Source organism: Pholis gunnellus (assembly GCF_910591455.1).
Source record: "Pholis gunnellus genome assembly, chromosome: 24".
NCBI classification, from domain to species: domain Eukaryota; kingdom Metazoa; phylum Chordata; class Actinopteri; order Perciformes; family Pholidae; genus Pholis; species Pholis gunnellus.
The window spans coordinates 525,001-542,500 of NC_136551.1; the positions used below are offsets into that span (position 1 = coordinate 525,001).

A 17,500-nucleotide genomic window follows, 5' to 3' on the forward strand; every position below is an offset into this window, starting at 1 on the left:
AACTTATAGGATAGTTCTCCTAAAAGCAACGCTGTTAATGTTTCATAATGATTCCAGCCTTCAGGCCTCTGCTGCACGTCGTTCCTCCACCGTGTCAAAGAAAGGCAGAAATAACCCAAAGATGAGATGAGAAGAGGAACCACACTGGAAAGAGATGAGGTTCAAAGGAAACCCAGTCTGGCCTCAGGACGGTCTCGTGGACTGTGGGAATCAGGATTAATTCCTCTGATTGTGTGAAACTGGTTTGATTCCCACAGAAACACATCCATCAGCATCAGAGAGCTGCCAACAGGACGGCCGTGACACGAGACCAACATCTGCACGCCAACAATGAACAACACTTTAAAAACTGTTGCTGTAATGAACCTTATGAGAACATCGCAGTCCTGTTCTGAACCAACCAAGAGTAGACTTGGAAACAGTCACAACGCGCTTTGAGGAATACTTGCTTCGAGGGCGGAACGCCATTAGTTTCCTGGTTGGGCCCAAAATGAATTCATGACCACGGATGTTGGACCACCTGCAGATGTTGACCAACGGCTTTTATTGTCAATTTAAATCAAATGTTTACACAATTCATTTGGCAGGAACGGGATCAAACATACGGCGGTACGCTCGGTACAAACGCGTTCTAAACACTGGAGCGGCTGAATCCAGAGGTTCTAAACACACTGATATGAAGTCTAGAACCTGGACTGAAGGACTTCCCTTTGGAACATAACAAGCTGTAGACGAGCTGAGAGAAATCATTTTAGGCTGAATTCAGTCAGACGTTTAAAAGTAGTTTGTATTCATGATACACAGCCATGATGTAATCACCCACATGTCCTGTTCCTGAGGTTCTGTCTGTGGCTCCATGTCGCTAGAACACAGTTTCTAGTCTTTGTACAGTAACTAGCTCAACGTTTGACAGTTTACCCGATAAAATGCTCATTTTAACAAAACCGTTAAGAAACTAAACCAAAAGTCTTCGTTTGAGAAACAGACCAAATGTGTCTTTATTCAGTCTACATATTGCACATGGAACAACATCAATACCCTGGAATATTATGAGTTTATTAACACAGAACACATTCAGCATCGTAGAGACGTTCCTGTCGTCCGATCACAGGTTCGTCCGTTCGGTTCCAAAAGGCTTCAAACTGGAATCAAGTAGAAATGTTCAGCGTCCGGACGAGACGTTCGCTCCCAGATGAACGTTTCTGTTTCCAGATCAAATCTGTTTGTGTTGATTTTAAAGCAGAGATCCAGCTCACAGAGAACTCCGGCCGCCTCACTAGAACCCAGTAGAACCACCAGAGGAAGAGTAGAACCCTGTTGTTCTTCAGTCTGAACCTGAGAGGCTGACTTCAGCAGAGTAGATTCCAGTAGAATACAGTAGAGGAGAATAAAATAGAACCCGTCCTGATGGCTGGACGTGAACCGAAGCGGTTCTATTGGCGGAGAACGTCTTCTGCTCGTTAAGATCCGTTCTACAGACCGATTGAGAAAGAAAGAACAATGAAAGTAAATCAAACGGTCACTTTAGAAGAAGAATATTCCAGAAGCTTTCAATACTACATGTCCCATGATGCAAGGCTTTAAAAGGTTCTACAGTTGCTTTTGTGGGTTCTATTGACCAGTTTTAAGGAAATGTGAGGTTACGGGTTCTATAAACCTAGAGACCAGAGAGTCTGCAGGTACCACAGGTTCTACAGTCTGTTCTACACACTCTACAGTCCACATGTTCTACAGGTTCTACAGTCTCTGTTCTACACACTCTACAGTCCACATGTTCTACATGTTCTACAGGTTCTACAGTCTCTGTTCTACACACTATACGGTCCACATGTTCTACAGGTTCTACAGTCTCTGTTCTACACACTATACAGTCCACAGGTTCTACAGGTTCTACAGTCTCTGTTCTACACTATATGGTCCACATGTTCCACAGGTTCTACAGTCTCTGTTCTACACTATAGAGTCCACATGTTCTACAGGTTCTACAGTCTGTTCTACACTATAGAGTCCACATGTTCTACAGGTTCTACAGTCTCTGTTCTACACTATAGAGTCCACATGTTCTACAGGTTCTACAGTCTCTGTTCTACACTATACGGTCCACAGGTTCTACAGGTTCTCAGGTTCTCGAGATCTAAAGATATTGTGTTTAAGATGTTCTACAGACTTAGAATGGAGTCTATAATGAACAGGTTCTATACACTCTGTTTTCTGAAGGTTCTAAAGACTGTAAACTCGTAGAACCATGTGTGAGATGAATATTATGGTCTGTCGTCTCACCGCTGCTCATCTCTCCGTACAGCGAGAGCTTTTGGCCAGTCGAGTCAGCAGACGAGCACATCGTCTATAATCTGAGAACAAGAAAAGAAAAACATTTTGATGTCAGAAGATTCCGTCGATAGAGGGTCACGAGGGCCAGGATGTTAGCCTAGCTTAGCACAAACAGGAAACAGCTCGCCTCGAGGCAACAGCTGTGTGATCGGTGTAGAGAAGAGTTTAAAAAGAATCTTTAAGAAATAAAATCAGTGCTTCACAAACACGTTCTGTTTATAGTCACACAGTATTATTACAGTGTGGTATTAGTACTTTTATAGTTACACAGTATTATTACAGTGTGGTATTAGTACTTTTATAGTTACACAGTATTATTACAGTGTGGTATTAGTACTTTTATAGTTACACAGTATTATTACAGTGTGGTATTAGTACTTTTATAGTTACACAGTATTATTACAGTGTGGTATTAGTACTTTTATAGTCACACAGTATTATTACAGTGTGGTATTAGTACTTTTATAGTTACACAGTATTATTACAGTGTGGTATTAGTACTTTTATAGTTACACAGTATTATTACAGTGTGGTATTAGTACTTTTATAGTCACACAGTATTATTACAGTGTGGTATTAGTACTTTTATAGTTACACAGTATTATTACAGTGTGGTATTAGTACTTTTATAGTCACACAGTATTATTACAGTGTGGTATTAGTACTTTTATAGTTACACAGTATTATTACAGTGTGGTATTAGTACTTTTATAGTTACACAGTATTATTACAGTGTGGTATTAGTACTTTTATAGTTACACAGTATTATTACAGTGTGGTATTAGTACTTTTATAGTCACACAGTATTATTACAGTGTGGTATTAGTACTTTTATAGTTACACAGTATTATTACAGTGTGGTATTAGTACTTTTATAGTTACACAGTATTATTACAGTGTGGTATTAGTACTTTTATAGTTACACAGTATTATTACAGTGTGGTATTAGTACTTTTATAGTTACACAGTATTATTACAGTGTGGTATTAGTACTTTTATAGTTACACAGTATTATTACAGTGTGGTATTAGTACTTTTATAGTTACACAGTATTATTACAGTGTGGTATTAGTACTTTTATAGTTACACAGTATTATTACAGTGTGGTATTAGTACTTTTATAGTTACACAGTATTATTACAGTGTGGTATTAGTACTTTTATAGTCACACAGTATTATTACAGTGTGGTATTAGTACTTTTATAGTTACACAGTATTATTACAGTGTGGTATTAGTACTTTTATAGTTACACAGTATTATTACAGTGTGGTATTAGTACTTTTATAGTCACACAGTATTATTACAGTGTGGTATTAGTACTTTTATAGTCACACAGTATTATTACAGTGTGGTATTAGTACTTTTACTTGAATAAAGAATGTGAATACCTCATCATCACTCAGTACATCGCTCTAGTAAAGTACCACGTTAGCTTCTGCTGCAAGAGCCAAGAAACTACATTCACTTTGTTTCTGTTTTAACCGTTTAACTGAAAAAGTCCTGCACGAACATGTACACACACACACACACACACACACACACACACACACACACACACACACACACACACACACACACACACACAGAAACATATTTCTGTTCACACACACTCTTTCTAAAATAAACACAGCGCTGAACGCATGATTTAAGATCACAAGAGCTGCTTCTGTTGTGACATGATTACTGACTGATAACAGTGTGTGTGTGTGTGTGTGTGTGTGTGTGTGTGTGTGTGTGTGTGTGTGTGTGTGTGTGCGCTCACAGTCAGGTGTGGTACAGTCTCTGGTGTTGTGGTAAAGTCTGTAGAAATGTTTCCTACACTTTGGGTTGAAGTAGAGAGGACCTGAGGACAGAGGGAGCACATGTCACAAACGCTGCTCTCTGATTGGACAGAAGGCTGTGATGTCAGCTTCATTATTACAACCAAATAATACAGAATAAACCAAAACAACCACTTTACGGTGGAACAAGACGTTTACCCGTCAGGTGCTGGATGAAGGTCTGCTTGTGTCGGGGGGGCGGACCCTCTGAAATACACAGAGTACATCAACAGTTACTCTCAACATGTGAAGGTATTACTATACTATATATATATACTATAGTACAGCAGCGTGATGACGTCAACGAGTGAAACGTTTCTTCTTCTCTGACGTAGTTCTGCATCAGAAACAGGAAGGATTTAGTACTTTATTCTCATTGAATACTGTTGTACTTGTACTTGATTGCAGGACTCTGTTTTAAGTGATAGAATCAGACGTGTAGTAAAAGTACTAGTAGTAGTACTCGTAGTACTGACCCAGTCCCTGCTGGGACCTGCTCTCTCTCTCCAGCCTCCTCACTCCGGCCCCGCTGGTTCTGGTTCTGGTTCTGGTCTCGGTCCCGGTCCTGATCCCGGTCTCGGTCCCGGTCTCGGTCCTGGTCCCGGTCTCGGTCCTGGTCTCGGTCCTGGTCTCGGTCCCGGTCCTGGTCTCGGTCCTGGTCTTCGCCTCCAGCCGGCTGCAGCGTCCCGCGACCAGCAGCAGCACGAGGACGAGCGACAGCAGCATCGCGCGGACCTGAGGGAGCGCGCGCTGATTGGTTGAGTTTTAAGTGAATTCATTTGCTGGAGGTCCTGTTCTTAATGTCAGTCTGCTAAACATTTGCTATTTTGAACAGAAAGTATTATTAAACAATGTGAAATAAAGCTTTAATAAAGCGTTTTGTGCCGTTAGTAGTATCACAGTACTACAGTAGTAATACTAGATATGAATATAAATACATTTCATGATCTGAAGTCAAAGTTATTAATGTGAAATGTCTCTGACCTGTTGGGCTGCTGGATGTCTGCTCTTCTTTAAAGAAGTCTCTCTGTCTTTATTATTATGAATATGAATATGAATATGAATATTATCCCGGGTTATTCTCGATCCGAGCCGCGTGTCGAGCTCCGGGGCCTCTCATCATCAGACCGGCTGGTGGGGCGCGTGGAGCCGGAGAAGATCCTTCATCATCATCATCGTCGTGAGTCGGGTCCTCCAGCAGCAGCTGTCAGAGACTCGGAGGTCTGGTCTCTGAGGACCAAAGACAAGACGCTGAGAGGCGCGTGCATTCGGCACGAGACCCCCGCAGCTCCTGGTGATCAGATCTGCACCGCGCGCTCCTCTTCCTCCTCTTCCCTCTGTGGAAATAATCTTCTTCTCTCCGCAACTCCACCTGATTACGGATATACAAGAGGAGGAGGAGGAGGAGGAGGAGGAGGAGGAGGAGGAGGAGGAGGAGGTGCGCGCGTGCACATGCAAGCGGACATCTAACGTGCACACAGACATTGAAAAGAGGCGGTGCACCACTTAGTGGAAAGAAAGTCAAATGAGTCAGAAGTAATACAAGTACACCCAGAGAGTACCTTTACTGCAGTACAAGTACACCCAGAGAGTACCTTTACTGCAGTACAAGTACACCCAGAGAGTACCTTTACTGCAGTACAAGTACACCCAGAGAGTACCTTTACTGCAGTACAAGTTCTAATCTGTGAAAATACTTCAGGTGAAAGTACTGCGTTCAAAACCCTGACTGAAGTAAAAGTATATCAGTGAAGTTAAAGACAGAAGTATCTGATGTTTTCTGGGTTCTCTCTTCTTCTTTAGGAGTCTGGAGGATGCAACGTTTCTTTAGGAGTTTCCAGATGTTTTCTTTAGAGTTTCAGCGGTTCTTCAGGTCTTTAGAAGGTCTAAAGGGTTCTTGAAGAGTTTGCGTGACTCTGGAAACACTCATCAGACGTTCTGACGCCTCATTAGATTATCTTTAAAGACCACAGGAGGTGGTTTTTCTGTTTCATCAGAGTCCAAATGGGTTCTTAGGGGTTCTGTGGTTTCAGGTTCTCCTATGCAGATCTTGAGGGTCTCCGGTTCTCTGATGTTCTCAGAGTTCTGCTCTGCTCATGGAAGCACTCAGCTGCTCTAAAGGTTGGATCTATAAACACATTGAGAGAAGTGATTGAACAGGAATGTGTGTGTGTGCACGGCCAGGTCGTACGTCTGTGTATTTGTATATATATACTGTATATTATATGTATTCTGTGTATTCTACTTGTGCATGCATGTGGGAGTATCCGTGTTTTGTGAACCTGTATTTGTTCAGGCTCTAAGGGGAGGAGTGGAGGTTGTTTATTCATGCAGGTCACCGGCGTGCCCACAACGTTTTCTCACGGCTATTAACTGCACTTTGTACACATCCAGCCGGATACCTCAGCTCTGTGGCTCTTACAGAGAGCACGGCTTTGGAACGTCTCCAAGAACCCTCTGGAACCCCCAAGAGACCATTAAATGTCCTCAACAACACTTTGAACCTTGTTTAACCTCTTCAGACTCAAAGATCTCCTGAGCGACCTACCGTCCTCTGGATCCTGGATCCCACTTTAAAGGCCCCACAGAACCCAAAGACTCATTGTCATATTGTCATGACGATGTAGATTTGGGGGAACCACCCAAGAATCTCTCAAACCTCCTTCAGCACCTCTGGAAACTATCTAAACCACCTTTTACCCCAACCTTTGGAACTTCCTTCAGCACCCTTAGAAGCTCTTTAAGAACCTCTCAAACTTTCTAAAAAGTTCTGAGGGCCTTCACAAGAACCCTTAGACACTGCAGATCCCACAGGAACCTACTCATGAACCACAGAGCTCAGTCTGTACCTCTTCAAGAACCTTTGGACTTTGTCAAAGACCTCAGAAACCTACTGGAGAACTGGAACCTTCTCAAAGACCCCACTTGTGCCTCCAAGAACCTTGAAGAGTTTTCAACTTGAATGAGGTTTAAGATGGTCAAGAGGTACTGAGAGGAAGGTTCTAAATATTCTCTAGAAGGTCTAAAAGGGTTCTTGAAGAGTTTTCAACTCTGAAACTCTCTCAAAGACCCCCTGGAAACACCCTTCAGATGTTCTGATGCTTCATTAAATGTCTTTAAAGACCCCAGGAACCTGCAGAAGAACCTGTACTTTGTGTCGTTCGATCATCTGGAACAAAAGAACAAGAACATTTGTTGAGACAATAAAAGCAGAAAAACATTTCATTTCAATGAGAGACGGAAGAAAAACTAACACACACACACACACACACACACACACACACACACACACACACACACACACACACACACACACACACACACACACACACACACACACACACACACACACACACACACACAGACACACACACACACACAGTGACCTTTTATTTTCCATTCTCCGAAAATAATATTTCATAAAAGAACAAATTAAGCAAATAAAGAGTGTTTCGTCCCCACAACGCAGACACTTGTCTTGACAGCTTCATCCGACCTCCGCACAAACAGCTCTGGGCGACCTCGAGGAACACACTGCTCCTTTGTTGTACATCTTCAGCGAGGACAGTGCGACGGCGGATTTATGGGTCTTCGTCTGTGACGAATCTGCTGAAAATTAATTTGAGCGATGACCTAATGGAAGGGTTTAGGAAGTATGATGAAGAAACCACCGGAATCTCCTTCACAGTCCCTTAAACACAGTCACTGTTTCTCAGAACCTCAGTGAGAACCCTCAATTGTTGTTCTGAGCTGCAAAATCTCCTTGAGAACCCTTCAAACCCTCTCAAGAACCCTGATGGACCCCTTGAACCTGATCAAGAACCTTTGAAACATCCAATCTTCCGAAATGAATCGTCATGAGAGAGAGATCCCGAAACCGCCTCAAAGACCCAAAAAACTACCACAACTTCCGAAAGTACCTCAAGTACTTCTTCATCTGGAACCTCCCAAAGAACATCTTCAACCTCATTCAAGTCGAAATCTATTCAAGAACCCTTCAGACCATGTAAAGAATATTTAGAACCCCAATGAGGACCTCTGGAAAATCCACAAGAACCATCTTAAACCTCACTAAACTTAAACTCTTCAAGAACCCTTTAGAACCTCCTCTCAGGTGCTCTGGAACATCCACAAGAACCTGGATCTGTTCAACTTCACCAAGGGCCCTTTGATTCTTCAGAAGAACCAGTAAAATAATCTCTGGAACCTCCTCAGAACATTTAAAAACATCCCTTTGGATCCCTAGAACCTCTTCAAGAACTCCTGGTGAACCACCAACAACCTCTTAAACTTTGAGGCTGAACACGTCTCATGAAGAAGCCTTTGAACCTCCTGAGAGGAGGCAGTGGGCCCTCTGGAGAACCACCACTGATCCGCAGCACCACCCAGCGGTCGGGGGCACAAACTACACCCTGATTGGCCAAGCTGTTCCTCAGACGGTACACTTCCGGTCCGGTAGGCGGCAGCAGTCCGCCATTAAACCCCACAGAAGAAGATCACGTGCGTCATCACGTCGCGACGCCGTAACAGACGTTGAGGCGACACACGAGAGTCTTTTCTCTGGTTCTCTTGTTTTTAGATAAAATGTCGGTTTTTCACGACGAAGTAGAGATCGAGGACTTTGAGTATGACGAGGACACGGAGACATATTACTTCCCGTGTCCCTGCGGGGACAAGTTCGCCATTACTAAAGTAAGAAGAGCTAACGGGAGGCTAACAGCTAGCTTCACTTAACGCCAGACTGCATTCATAAAATCACTCATTTTAACATTTCTTCGGCTTCATTGACTTCTCTACGTGCACAGAACGCACTTCATGACTTCCACCAATAAACACAGTGTTGTGATGAGTTCGGCATTCATTTGATGATCATTTATATTCATATATTACAACTTTTACATGATGTTGGACCACAAAGTTGTCAGCAGACGTCAGGACTAGGTGTCACATTGAAGACTTTTTTAAATGGAGTTTGGTTCATGTTTTGTCAAACGTCTTCTAAAATAGCACGTTGTGTGTGTTTAAAGTATTTGATTAAGAAGCCGGATGTGTTATGTTGACGTGGAAGTGTTTGATCTCCTTTAAGGTATTTCAGAAGATAAGAAGTTATTATTTCTATGTTATGATGTTGAAGCTTGAATCTGATCTGAAGCGTCTTTACAGGAGGACCTGGAGAACGGGGAGGAGGTGGCGACGTGTCCGAGCTGCTCGCTCATCGTTAAAGTGATCTACGACCAGGTCAGTGAACGCATCTCCACTCTTATTGTGAAAAACCAAACCCACACAATTGAAACCAGCAGTTAGTGTCATCCTTCAAAATAAGAGTCACATGTGGAAGGACAAGCACTCGACAGGAAGTCTTCACTGTGGAAATAAGTTGGTTTTGTTCTTTGTTTTAGGAATTGTTTATGACCGGAGAGATCGTGGAAACGACGTCGACAGAAACCAGACTGGAGATGGTTCAGTCCTGACCCCCCCCCCCCCCCCCCCCCCCATCATCATCATCATCACCATCTTCATCAACAACTGTTCCTTTAAATCCACTCGAGTGACGCAGCTTTTCTCACTTGTTTACACACACACACACCTCTCTAAACACACACACACCTAAACAGACACACACACACACCTCTCTAAACACACACACATACACGTGTAAATGAACTCAGAATCCGCGTGTCTGAAGAAAGTTTATTTTGAAGAGATGATGCGTTCAAATGCTGCTGGAAAACATCATTCTGTCCTTTAATAGTGTAAATATGTTTCATATCAGAATATTAACTTCTATTATTTTAACAGAAATAAAATGTTTATGACAAACGGAGTGTTGTATTTGTTTAAATGTGATTTATTTATATCATATCTTCTGTAATGAGCCTGAACATGTTTAATCAGAATAAAGTCACAACAATTCTACAAATAATACAATTAAAACGGTTTCATTAAAGGTTTTTAATGGTTAATAAGCTACAACAACAATAGTTCTGTTGGATGCATTACAGACAAACACCTGCAGTGCAAAGCATTGTGGGTCAGAACATCCTGGTATTTCTGTCATTTAAGGAACACGATCTCTGTTTTCACAGTTCGTATGATGTCAAATATAGTCAGCTTCAAAATAATAAACAGTTTTTAAGTTTCTGAGGAATCATTTAAATTCACATCGTCAGGAATGTTGCACACGAGTTGAGTCAGTGATGTTAAAGGTCCACAAAGTTAACAAACAGGTCAACCAGGTCGCCAAAACTCACAAAACAAACCCCTCAAATAAACTCCAAAGGGATTAAATTCACTCACCGTGTTCAGGAGACAAACAGCAGCTGTGTGCTGTGCAGGTGGTGGTGTTGTGGTGCTGGTGATGGTGGTTGTGTTGGTGGTGTTGGTGGTGTTGGTGGTTGTGGTGTTGGTGGTGTTGGTGGTGTTGGTGGTTGTGGTGTTGGTGGTGTTGGTGGTGCTGGTGGTTGTGGTGGTGGTGGTTGTGGTTGTGTTGGTGGTGGTGATGGTGGTGGTGGTGGTGGTTGTGGGGGTCTCCCTGCAGGGGGGGGTTCCCTAACACAAAGCAGGGCATGAGTGCGAGTGATGCCACTGACTTCAAACAGAGATGTGTGCATTGATAACATCCTGTGAGCAGGCGGCTCAATGATGCTGTTGTTTCCAGTGTCGACCAATCACGTTCTCCCGTCTGAGGGGTGCGGGGGGCGGGGGGGGGGGGGGGGGGGGGGGGGGGGGGGGGGGGGGCTGGGACACAACTCTCCTCTCAGACTGCTGAATGTTCACTCCTTCTGCTGGCAGCCCGATCACGATAATGGCCCGGCAAGGAAAGGACTGGGACCCACAGGAGACCCAGGGACCCTGAGACCGTCATGGACCCAAGCATTCAAGCTCTGGAGCTGTCGGGGGTCTTGGTCTCTGGAGGGGCCTGGCTCTGCTCGCTCGCCACCACCCTGATGTCCACCTGGCTCACCCTCTCCACCGACCTGCTCCCCACAGAGACCTACGAGCTGGGCCTTTGGGAGACCTGCGTGGTTCAGGACCTCGGGGCGCTGGAGTGCCGGCCCTACGACGGCCTCCTCGGTCTGCCGCCGGACATCAGGCTGGCCCGGATCCTCATGTGCGTGACGCTGGCCGCCGGGCTGCTCGGACTCCTGCTGGCCGTCCCCGGCGTGGACCTGGTGAACCTCTGCCGCGACCCGCCGGAGGACCGCCGGCTCAAGTGGGCCTTGAAGGCGGCGGGCGGGGCGCTGTGCCTGGCGGCCGGGATCCTGGGGCTCGTCCCGGTCTCGTACGTCGCCCACCTTGCGGTCCTGCGGTTCTTCGACCAGTCGGTGCCGGAGGTGGTGCCGCGCTGGGAGTTCGGGGATGCTCTGTTCTGCGGCTGGACGGCGGGAGTTCTTCACCTGGCGGCGGGAACGCTGCTGCTGACTTCCTGTTTGTGCCTGCAGACGGAAAACTGGGACGCACCTGCGCCCATCCTCCCCCTGGTGAGGCAGCCCCCCATCAGGACCAGATCTGAGTACGTCTGAGACGACTCCCCATCAGGGGACGCCTCCAGTCTCCGTTCATGTCATCGTTTAATTTAATGCTTAATCATCACGAGTGTAAATAAAGTCTCATCAGCTGATGAATGTAAATGAAGAAACAATAGAAGTGTTTGTGTTTGTTCAGGTTCTTCGTTCTTGTTGACGGATGTTTCTGAGCATCAACATCTTTCCGGCTCCGTCCCGACCAATGAGAGCGTCTTTGTTCTGCTCTCACAGTGAGCTCGTTATCTCCTGTAATCAGCAGCTGGATCCACATCAGTCGACCACGGAGAGACGAGTCACGTGACTCCACAGAGACGCCACGGCCCAGTCACACAGGAGCTACACTCAAATGAAATGAATACTTTTCTCCTCTTTTAGAATGAAAGCATTAAAGCATCCCGTCATACGTGAATTCATGTATCTGCTCTCTGCAGTTCGTGTATTTGTAGGTGTTGAGCTTCATTTTTACATGAAACTAATAACCTGTCGGGTTCGGGTCGGACGTGTGATTCTCGGGTTGGGCTGTTGTCTTTTTTAACAAAGCCAGAATGATGGTCTGGAGAGATGGATGATGGGATTGTGTGGCGGTTGCTTTATCCCTGTTTGAATCAGTGGAGAGTTGTAGCCTCACCAGAGGACAGCGATGGTTCTCCGTGGTGGAGAGTCAGGCAGCACGTCTGTGACGCTGGGTGGGTTGCCAGGTTGAGCAGCGGCTCCACCGAAAACATGATATTTCCCACAATTTAAACTCCTGCATTTTCCAAACGCACTAGTATTATTCATAAGCCTCGGACCGAACACTTGTAATACGAATACGTGTATTATTACAGCCCTAGAAACACATAACCGTATCTGTGGCCTCATGATGAGCTGACAGGAGGTTCAGCTGTAGCGGGACAGCACAGAAGGCCCATAATATTCCTATGAGTATATTGTACTGGAAGTGTTTTAGTATACAAAACAAGACGTAATAGTTATTGATGAGCAGTAACCTCTACTGATGACATCATTAGTCTGATGCAGCAGTTAAGATGACAAAGCAAACATGTGATGTAATGAACATGCACCAGGGGGCGCTGTCTCACAGGTTTACAACACATTCAGTCAAAGTAAATATGAGTATTAGTACAATTATTATCTTTCTGTGACTGCAAGTCATATTACTGTGCTTACAATTATGTTATGATGAACTCATTGTCTTCTTTATGACGTCTTCATCTTTTAAAGGATGTTGTTTGTTTCATTGGGACGCTGTAATAAAGTGATCAACACACACAGGGAGTGTAGTGTGTGGCCGCTGCCACCAGAGGGCGATGTCTACTCAAAACCATGGAGAAACATCAGAACCATGGAAGAGTTATTATCTTTACACTTCCTTATCATGTAGATATCACTTCAATCAGATCAATGAAAGCTCGTCTTCTGATAATGTTTGGAACATATCACGCTGCTGATAACACCGTTAGGTTAAAGGTCAAAGGTCAAAGGTCAAAGACGTTACCTGGATAGAAAACATAAACTATAAACCCAGTTTAACACATCACACACTTCCAGTCCGAGCTACTAATGAGCATGTGTGTGATCTCCATTGTTAAACATGATAGCCGGAGGGGCTGAGGGGTGTGTGTGTGTGTGTGTGTGTGTGTGTGTGTGTGGCGCCATGCCAAGCCGTTGACCCACTTCCCAAATGAAGTCTCCCCTTTATGCACATCAGTAACACTATATGTGGTTTTATTTTGTTCTCTCGTGTGCAGCGTGCTGACTTGTATTGTGGTTCTTTATAAAATGTTACTTTGAGATAAAAGAGGTTTGTGTTTGATGTTGATGAGCTCCTCTCTGGTCCAGGTGGGCTCACTGAGCCGAGGAACCTCCGTCACCTTCTTCTGCTCCTCGCTAATCGAATCATTCGCCTTCTCAAGAAAGACAGAAGCCCCGAGCAGCACGACGCTCCAGTTGTGGTCCCAACGGGATGAACCGCAAACACACACACACACATATAAATATATATATATATAAATATCTATATCTACAGTATATATTTATAGATATCTCCAAACAAAGTGATCATCAGTGGACGAACACACAGTCCACTCTCAGCTTTAAGTAGAGATGTACCATCGTATGGAAACAGACAGCAGAATCCTGCATCTCTGCCAGTTAGCGTAGCTTAGCATAAATACTGGAAACAGGGGGAAACGGACAGCCGAATACTGTATCACTCTCAGTTAGCGTAGCTTAGCATAAAGACTGGAAACAGGGGGAAACGGACAGCCGAATACTGTATCACTCTCAGTTAGCGTAGCTTAGCATAAAGACTGGAAACAGGGGGAAACAGACAGCCGAATACTGTATCACTCTCAGTTGGCGTAGCTTAGCATAAAGACTGGAAACAGGGGGAAACACAGCAGAATACTGTATCACTCTCAGTTAGCGTAGCTTAGCATAAAGACTGGAAACAGGGGGAAACAGACAGCCGAATACTGTATCACTCTCAGTTAGCGTAGCTTAGCATAAAGACTGGAAACAGGGGGAAACGGACAGCCGAATACTGTATCACTCTCAGTTAGCGTAGCTTAGCATAAAGACTGGAAACAGGGGGAAACGGACAGCCGAATACTGTATCACTCTCAGTTAGCGTAGCTTAGCATTGAGCCAGAATATAATGCGTAACTACATTTGTATCCTGACGAGGAGACTTTTGAAATGTGCATTCATATTGTGATGATGCGTTCACTGCCTGACGGTGATCGGCCCCTCGGCTCTCGTCTTTACAGTCGTTGTCTCTCGGGCCTCGGAGGAATCTCCCACTCTTTCACCGTCACATTGAACACAACACGCTGTGAGAGAACAAACTGAGTCCAGGCTGACGGATTGATCGTCGTGGCCTTCAGTTCAGGGACGCTTTCCTCCCGCTGCATTAGAACCAGGAAGTCATTTCTGAAACTACATTTCCCAGAATGCACCATTAAAGTACCCTGAACGATCTTGGACCAGCTCCTCTCTGCAGTAATTCCTTTGATACTGAAGACAACTTTTAAAATACGATGAGTTTAGGCCTCATAACATCACGTATGAAGCAGTCTCTCTGAGCCGGGGGGCGTTGGGTCCGTGGTGGTATTTGGGGTCACACAGCGATGTGAGAATGACCCGGGCTTCTGTTTTTTGGGAGGTCATAAACCCGGTCTGTAATTAACCCCCCTTAGCCCCCCCCCCCGCTGGAGCCGTGACCTTCGCCGACCGGGACGCCAATCAGCCGGCGCTCGGCGGCTGTAATTGAGGACAACAGCTGCCTTTTAATGGCAGCTTCACCTGTTTCCACTGGATTCTCTAAACCTCCTTCTTTGTTCTCCACGCTGCAGAAAACCGTCCGCGAGCGTCTTTCAGATGAAACTTCCTGAATCTGAATTTCAGCGTGGACCCCCGGAGGGGGGGGGGGGGGGGGGCCCCCGCATTAGCACATGGGACAATAAACCCCAGTTGACAATAATCAGGATTCAGTGTTTTCTATTAAAAAGACCAACGACCTCATTTACAACTGTTTCTATTTAGCGTCGCTTCCTCTTCATCTTCACCACGTTCAGTATTATTATTTAACATCAGCGTCACATGATGACACCATGAATATTAAACATCAACGGCTTCCACACACGAGGCAATAACAGTCAAACAGCTCAAATCACAGTTTTTGTCGACGTGGAAAGTTTGACGGATTATTATTGGATGCAGGTTGTGAAACGGCCCCGAATCCCCAAAACGAACCCAATACACTCAACATCGTAGCTGCTAGCTAGCTAGCGAGCTAGCTCAGGCTTCGTCAATGGAGTCTGGTGTCTTTGAAGAGAGCAGAAAGTAGACTAAATACACCAGATACTGATTCTGCTCCATCTACTGTCATAATACTAATAAATCAACACTGTGCCTTTAAGGACGAGTCACATGACATCACATAAGTACACAACGTCACAGTTGTTCTGGATTTTAATTTACACCAAATTAAAAAGCGGTTCTTGGGATCAATAACACTGATGTGGAGCCGCGGAGGAGTTTGTTAAATATCCACATCTGTCCCATTAATCACTGGTGCGACGACGCTAAAGAGTCGTCAGAGTAATTAGCCAAAGATTAGCCAAAGAGCTGGAATTGCTCAAAAATCTGACTTATTAGCATAACATTAATTGCTTTGTTTCATAAAGGCCAGCTGGCTAATTGTTCTCCGTTCCCCAGAAACGCTAATTGATCCCGACCGGAGGTGTGTGTGTGTGTGTGTGTGTGTGTATATGTGTGTGTGTGTGTGTGTGTGTGTGTGTGTGTGTGTGTGAGAGACTACTTGCATATAAATACCACAACCTGCTGTTAAAAGAACCAAACTGTACTTAAAATCTGGCAATTGTGCTCCCGTTCTTACTCTAATGAACTAATTATTGTGTGAAATGAATTCATTGTGTGGAACACAATGGTTTTATTTTATTTGTGGTTATTCATATTTGGTCTGAACTGTGTTCAACATTTTAAATCGATGCAGAAGAACCAGAAATATCTCTTTTTTTGTTGCCAAACATCCGTCTTCCATGTCAAGACCTGGCAACTACATTACCCACAATGCAGCAGGAGATCGGGGTGTATTATGAACCCCACTACTCCTCTCTCAGTACAAATACAACTGAAAAGTACTACAATGCACAGGTAAAAGTACATGAAACGTTAACAGCGCCTCCCTGTCAGCGTCACCGCCGACCTTGACCCCGCCCACCCTCATCTCGCGGACCAATCACCTCGCCGACCTTGCCGAACGGTGGCCATTCCGTGGCCCCGCCCCCCTGTCACTCATCGGCCCACACCCCCCCCGTGTCGTGGCTTTGACCTCTGACCCCTGAACGTGTCGCTCTCATCTGGATTAAACGGTCACGTGACGTCCTGCTCGTGTTTCCTCGTCTGCTTTTATTCTGGATTTAACAAAAAGTCTCAGAAATCTCCTGAAACGCAATGCATGCTGGGATAATCTTAATCTAGGAGTTCAGTCAGTGAACTTTGATCTCAATAAAAACGTCACTTCGTTATTAAAACAACATGTTTGTGTTTGAATATATGTATATAATTATATATATATATATCGATGTCTCTCGTCTCCACAGACAGGCAGCAATGATGAATTATGTTTCCCGGGTCTTCGCGTGCAGCAGGAATTCATGTCCCGCGTTAATAGCGCTCGTTTTCTGCCTTGTTCAGTCCATTAGCGCCCCCCCCCCCCCCCCCCCCCCCCCCCCCCCCCCCCCCCCCCAGCAGTGGCGGGCCCCGCCACTAATTACGGTGAGAGGGATGACCGGCGAGGGCTCATTACCGGCGGTGCGAGCCGGAGCATACTGTCTCTCTCCCGGTTAATGATGTTGGATCCGCGGCGCGCGGCGCTCCATCAAGCAGCGGCAGGTTAACGCGCGTCAGTCTGACTTCGTCTTCAGGTTAACGCGCGTCAGTCTGACTTCATCTTCAGGTTAACGCGCGTCAGTCTGACTTCATCTTCAGGTTAACGCGCGTCAGTCTGACTTCATCTTCAGGTTAACGCGCGTCAGTCTGACTTCATCTTCAGGTTAACGCGCGTCAGTCTGACTTCATCTTCAGGTTAACGCGCGTCAGTCTGACTTCATCTTCAGCTCAACGTCACAGAACGTTTGACCCAAACATCAACAAGCTTCAGTCAGAGACTCTGCTGAGTTTACTGCTGTCTGCTCTCTGCTGTGGTCATGTTGTCACATTACTATGTCTATGAAAAGTGTATTAATACATTATTTTGTTTGTGTTGTAATGTAACGTATTTGATTTATAATATG

The 17,500-nt window shown here is 45.0% G+C and overlaps 3 protein-coding genes across 3 annotated transcripts; 2 read left to right on the plus strand and 1 right to left on the minus strand.

Moving 5' to 3' along the window:
- Positions 1-1,380: 1,380 nt before the first annotated feature.
- Positions 1,381-5,318, minus strand: LOC306715188 (uncharacterized protein). Its single transcript, XM_079185471.1, has 6 exons — positions 5,137-5,318; positions 4,629-4,887; positions 4,312-4,359; positions 4,095-4,175; positions 2,281-2,351; positions 1,381-1,472 (listed from the first exon to the last, which is right to left on the minus strand). Exons 2-5 carry the CDS (start codon positions 4,876-4,878, stop codon positions 2,287-2,289), a joined length of 444 nt encoding a protein of 147 aa, XP_079041597.1. The 5' UTR covers positions 4,879-4,887; positions 5,137-5,318; the 3' UTR covers positions 1,381-1,472; positions 2,281-2,286.
- A 3,362-nt stretch (positions 5,319-8,680) lies between these two features.
- dph3 (diphthamide biosynthesis 3) lies at positions 8,681-9,969 on the plus strand. The gene is made up of 3 exons (XM_079185672.1): positions 8,681-8,844; positions 9,316-9,390; positions 9,552-9,969. Exons 1-3 carry the CDS (start codon positions 8,737-8,739, stop codon positions 9,621-9,623), a joined length of 255 nt encoding a protein of 84 aa, XP_079041798.1. The 5' UTR covers positions 8,681-8,736; the 3' UTR covers positions 9,624-9,969.
- A 1,046-nt stretch (positions 9,970-11,015) lies between these two features.
- LOC306715256 (putative claudin-24) lies at positions 11,016-11,675 on the plus strand (the record flags this gene model as incomplete). Its single annotated transcript, XM_079185571.1, has 1 exon — positions 11,016-11,675. One exon carries the CDS (start codon positions 11,016-11,018, stop codon positions 11,673-11,675), a length of 660 nt encoding a protein of 219 aa, XP_079041697.1.
- Between the last annotated feature and the right edge of the window lie 5,825 nt (positions 11,676-17,500).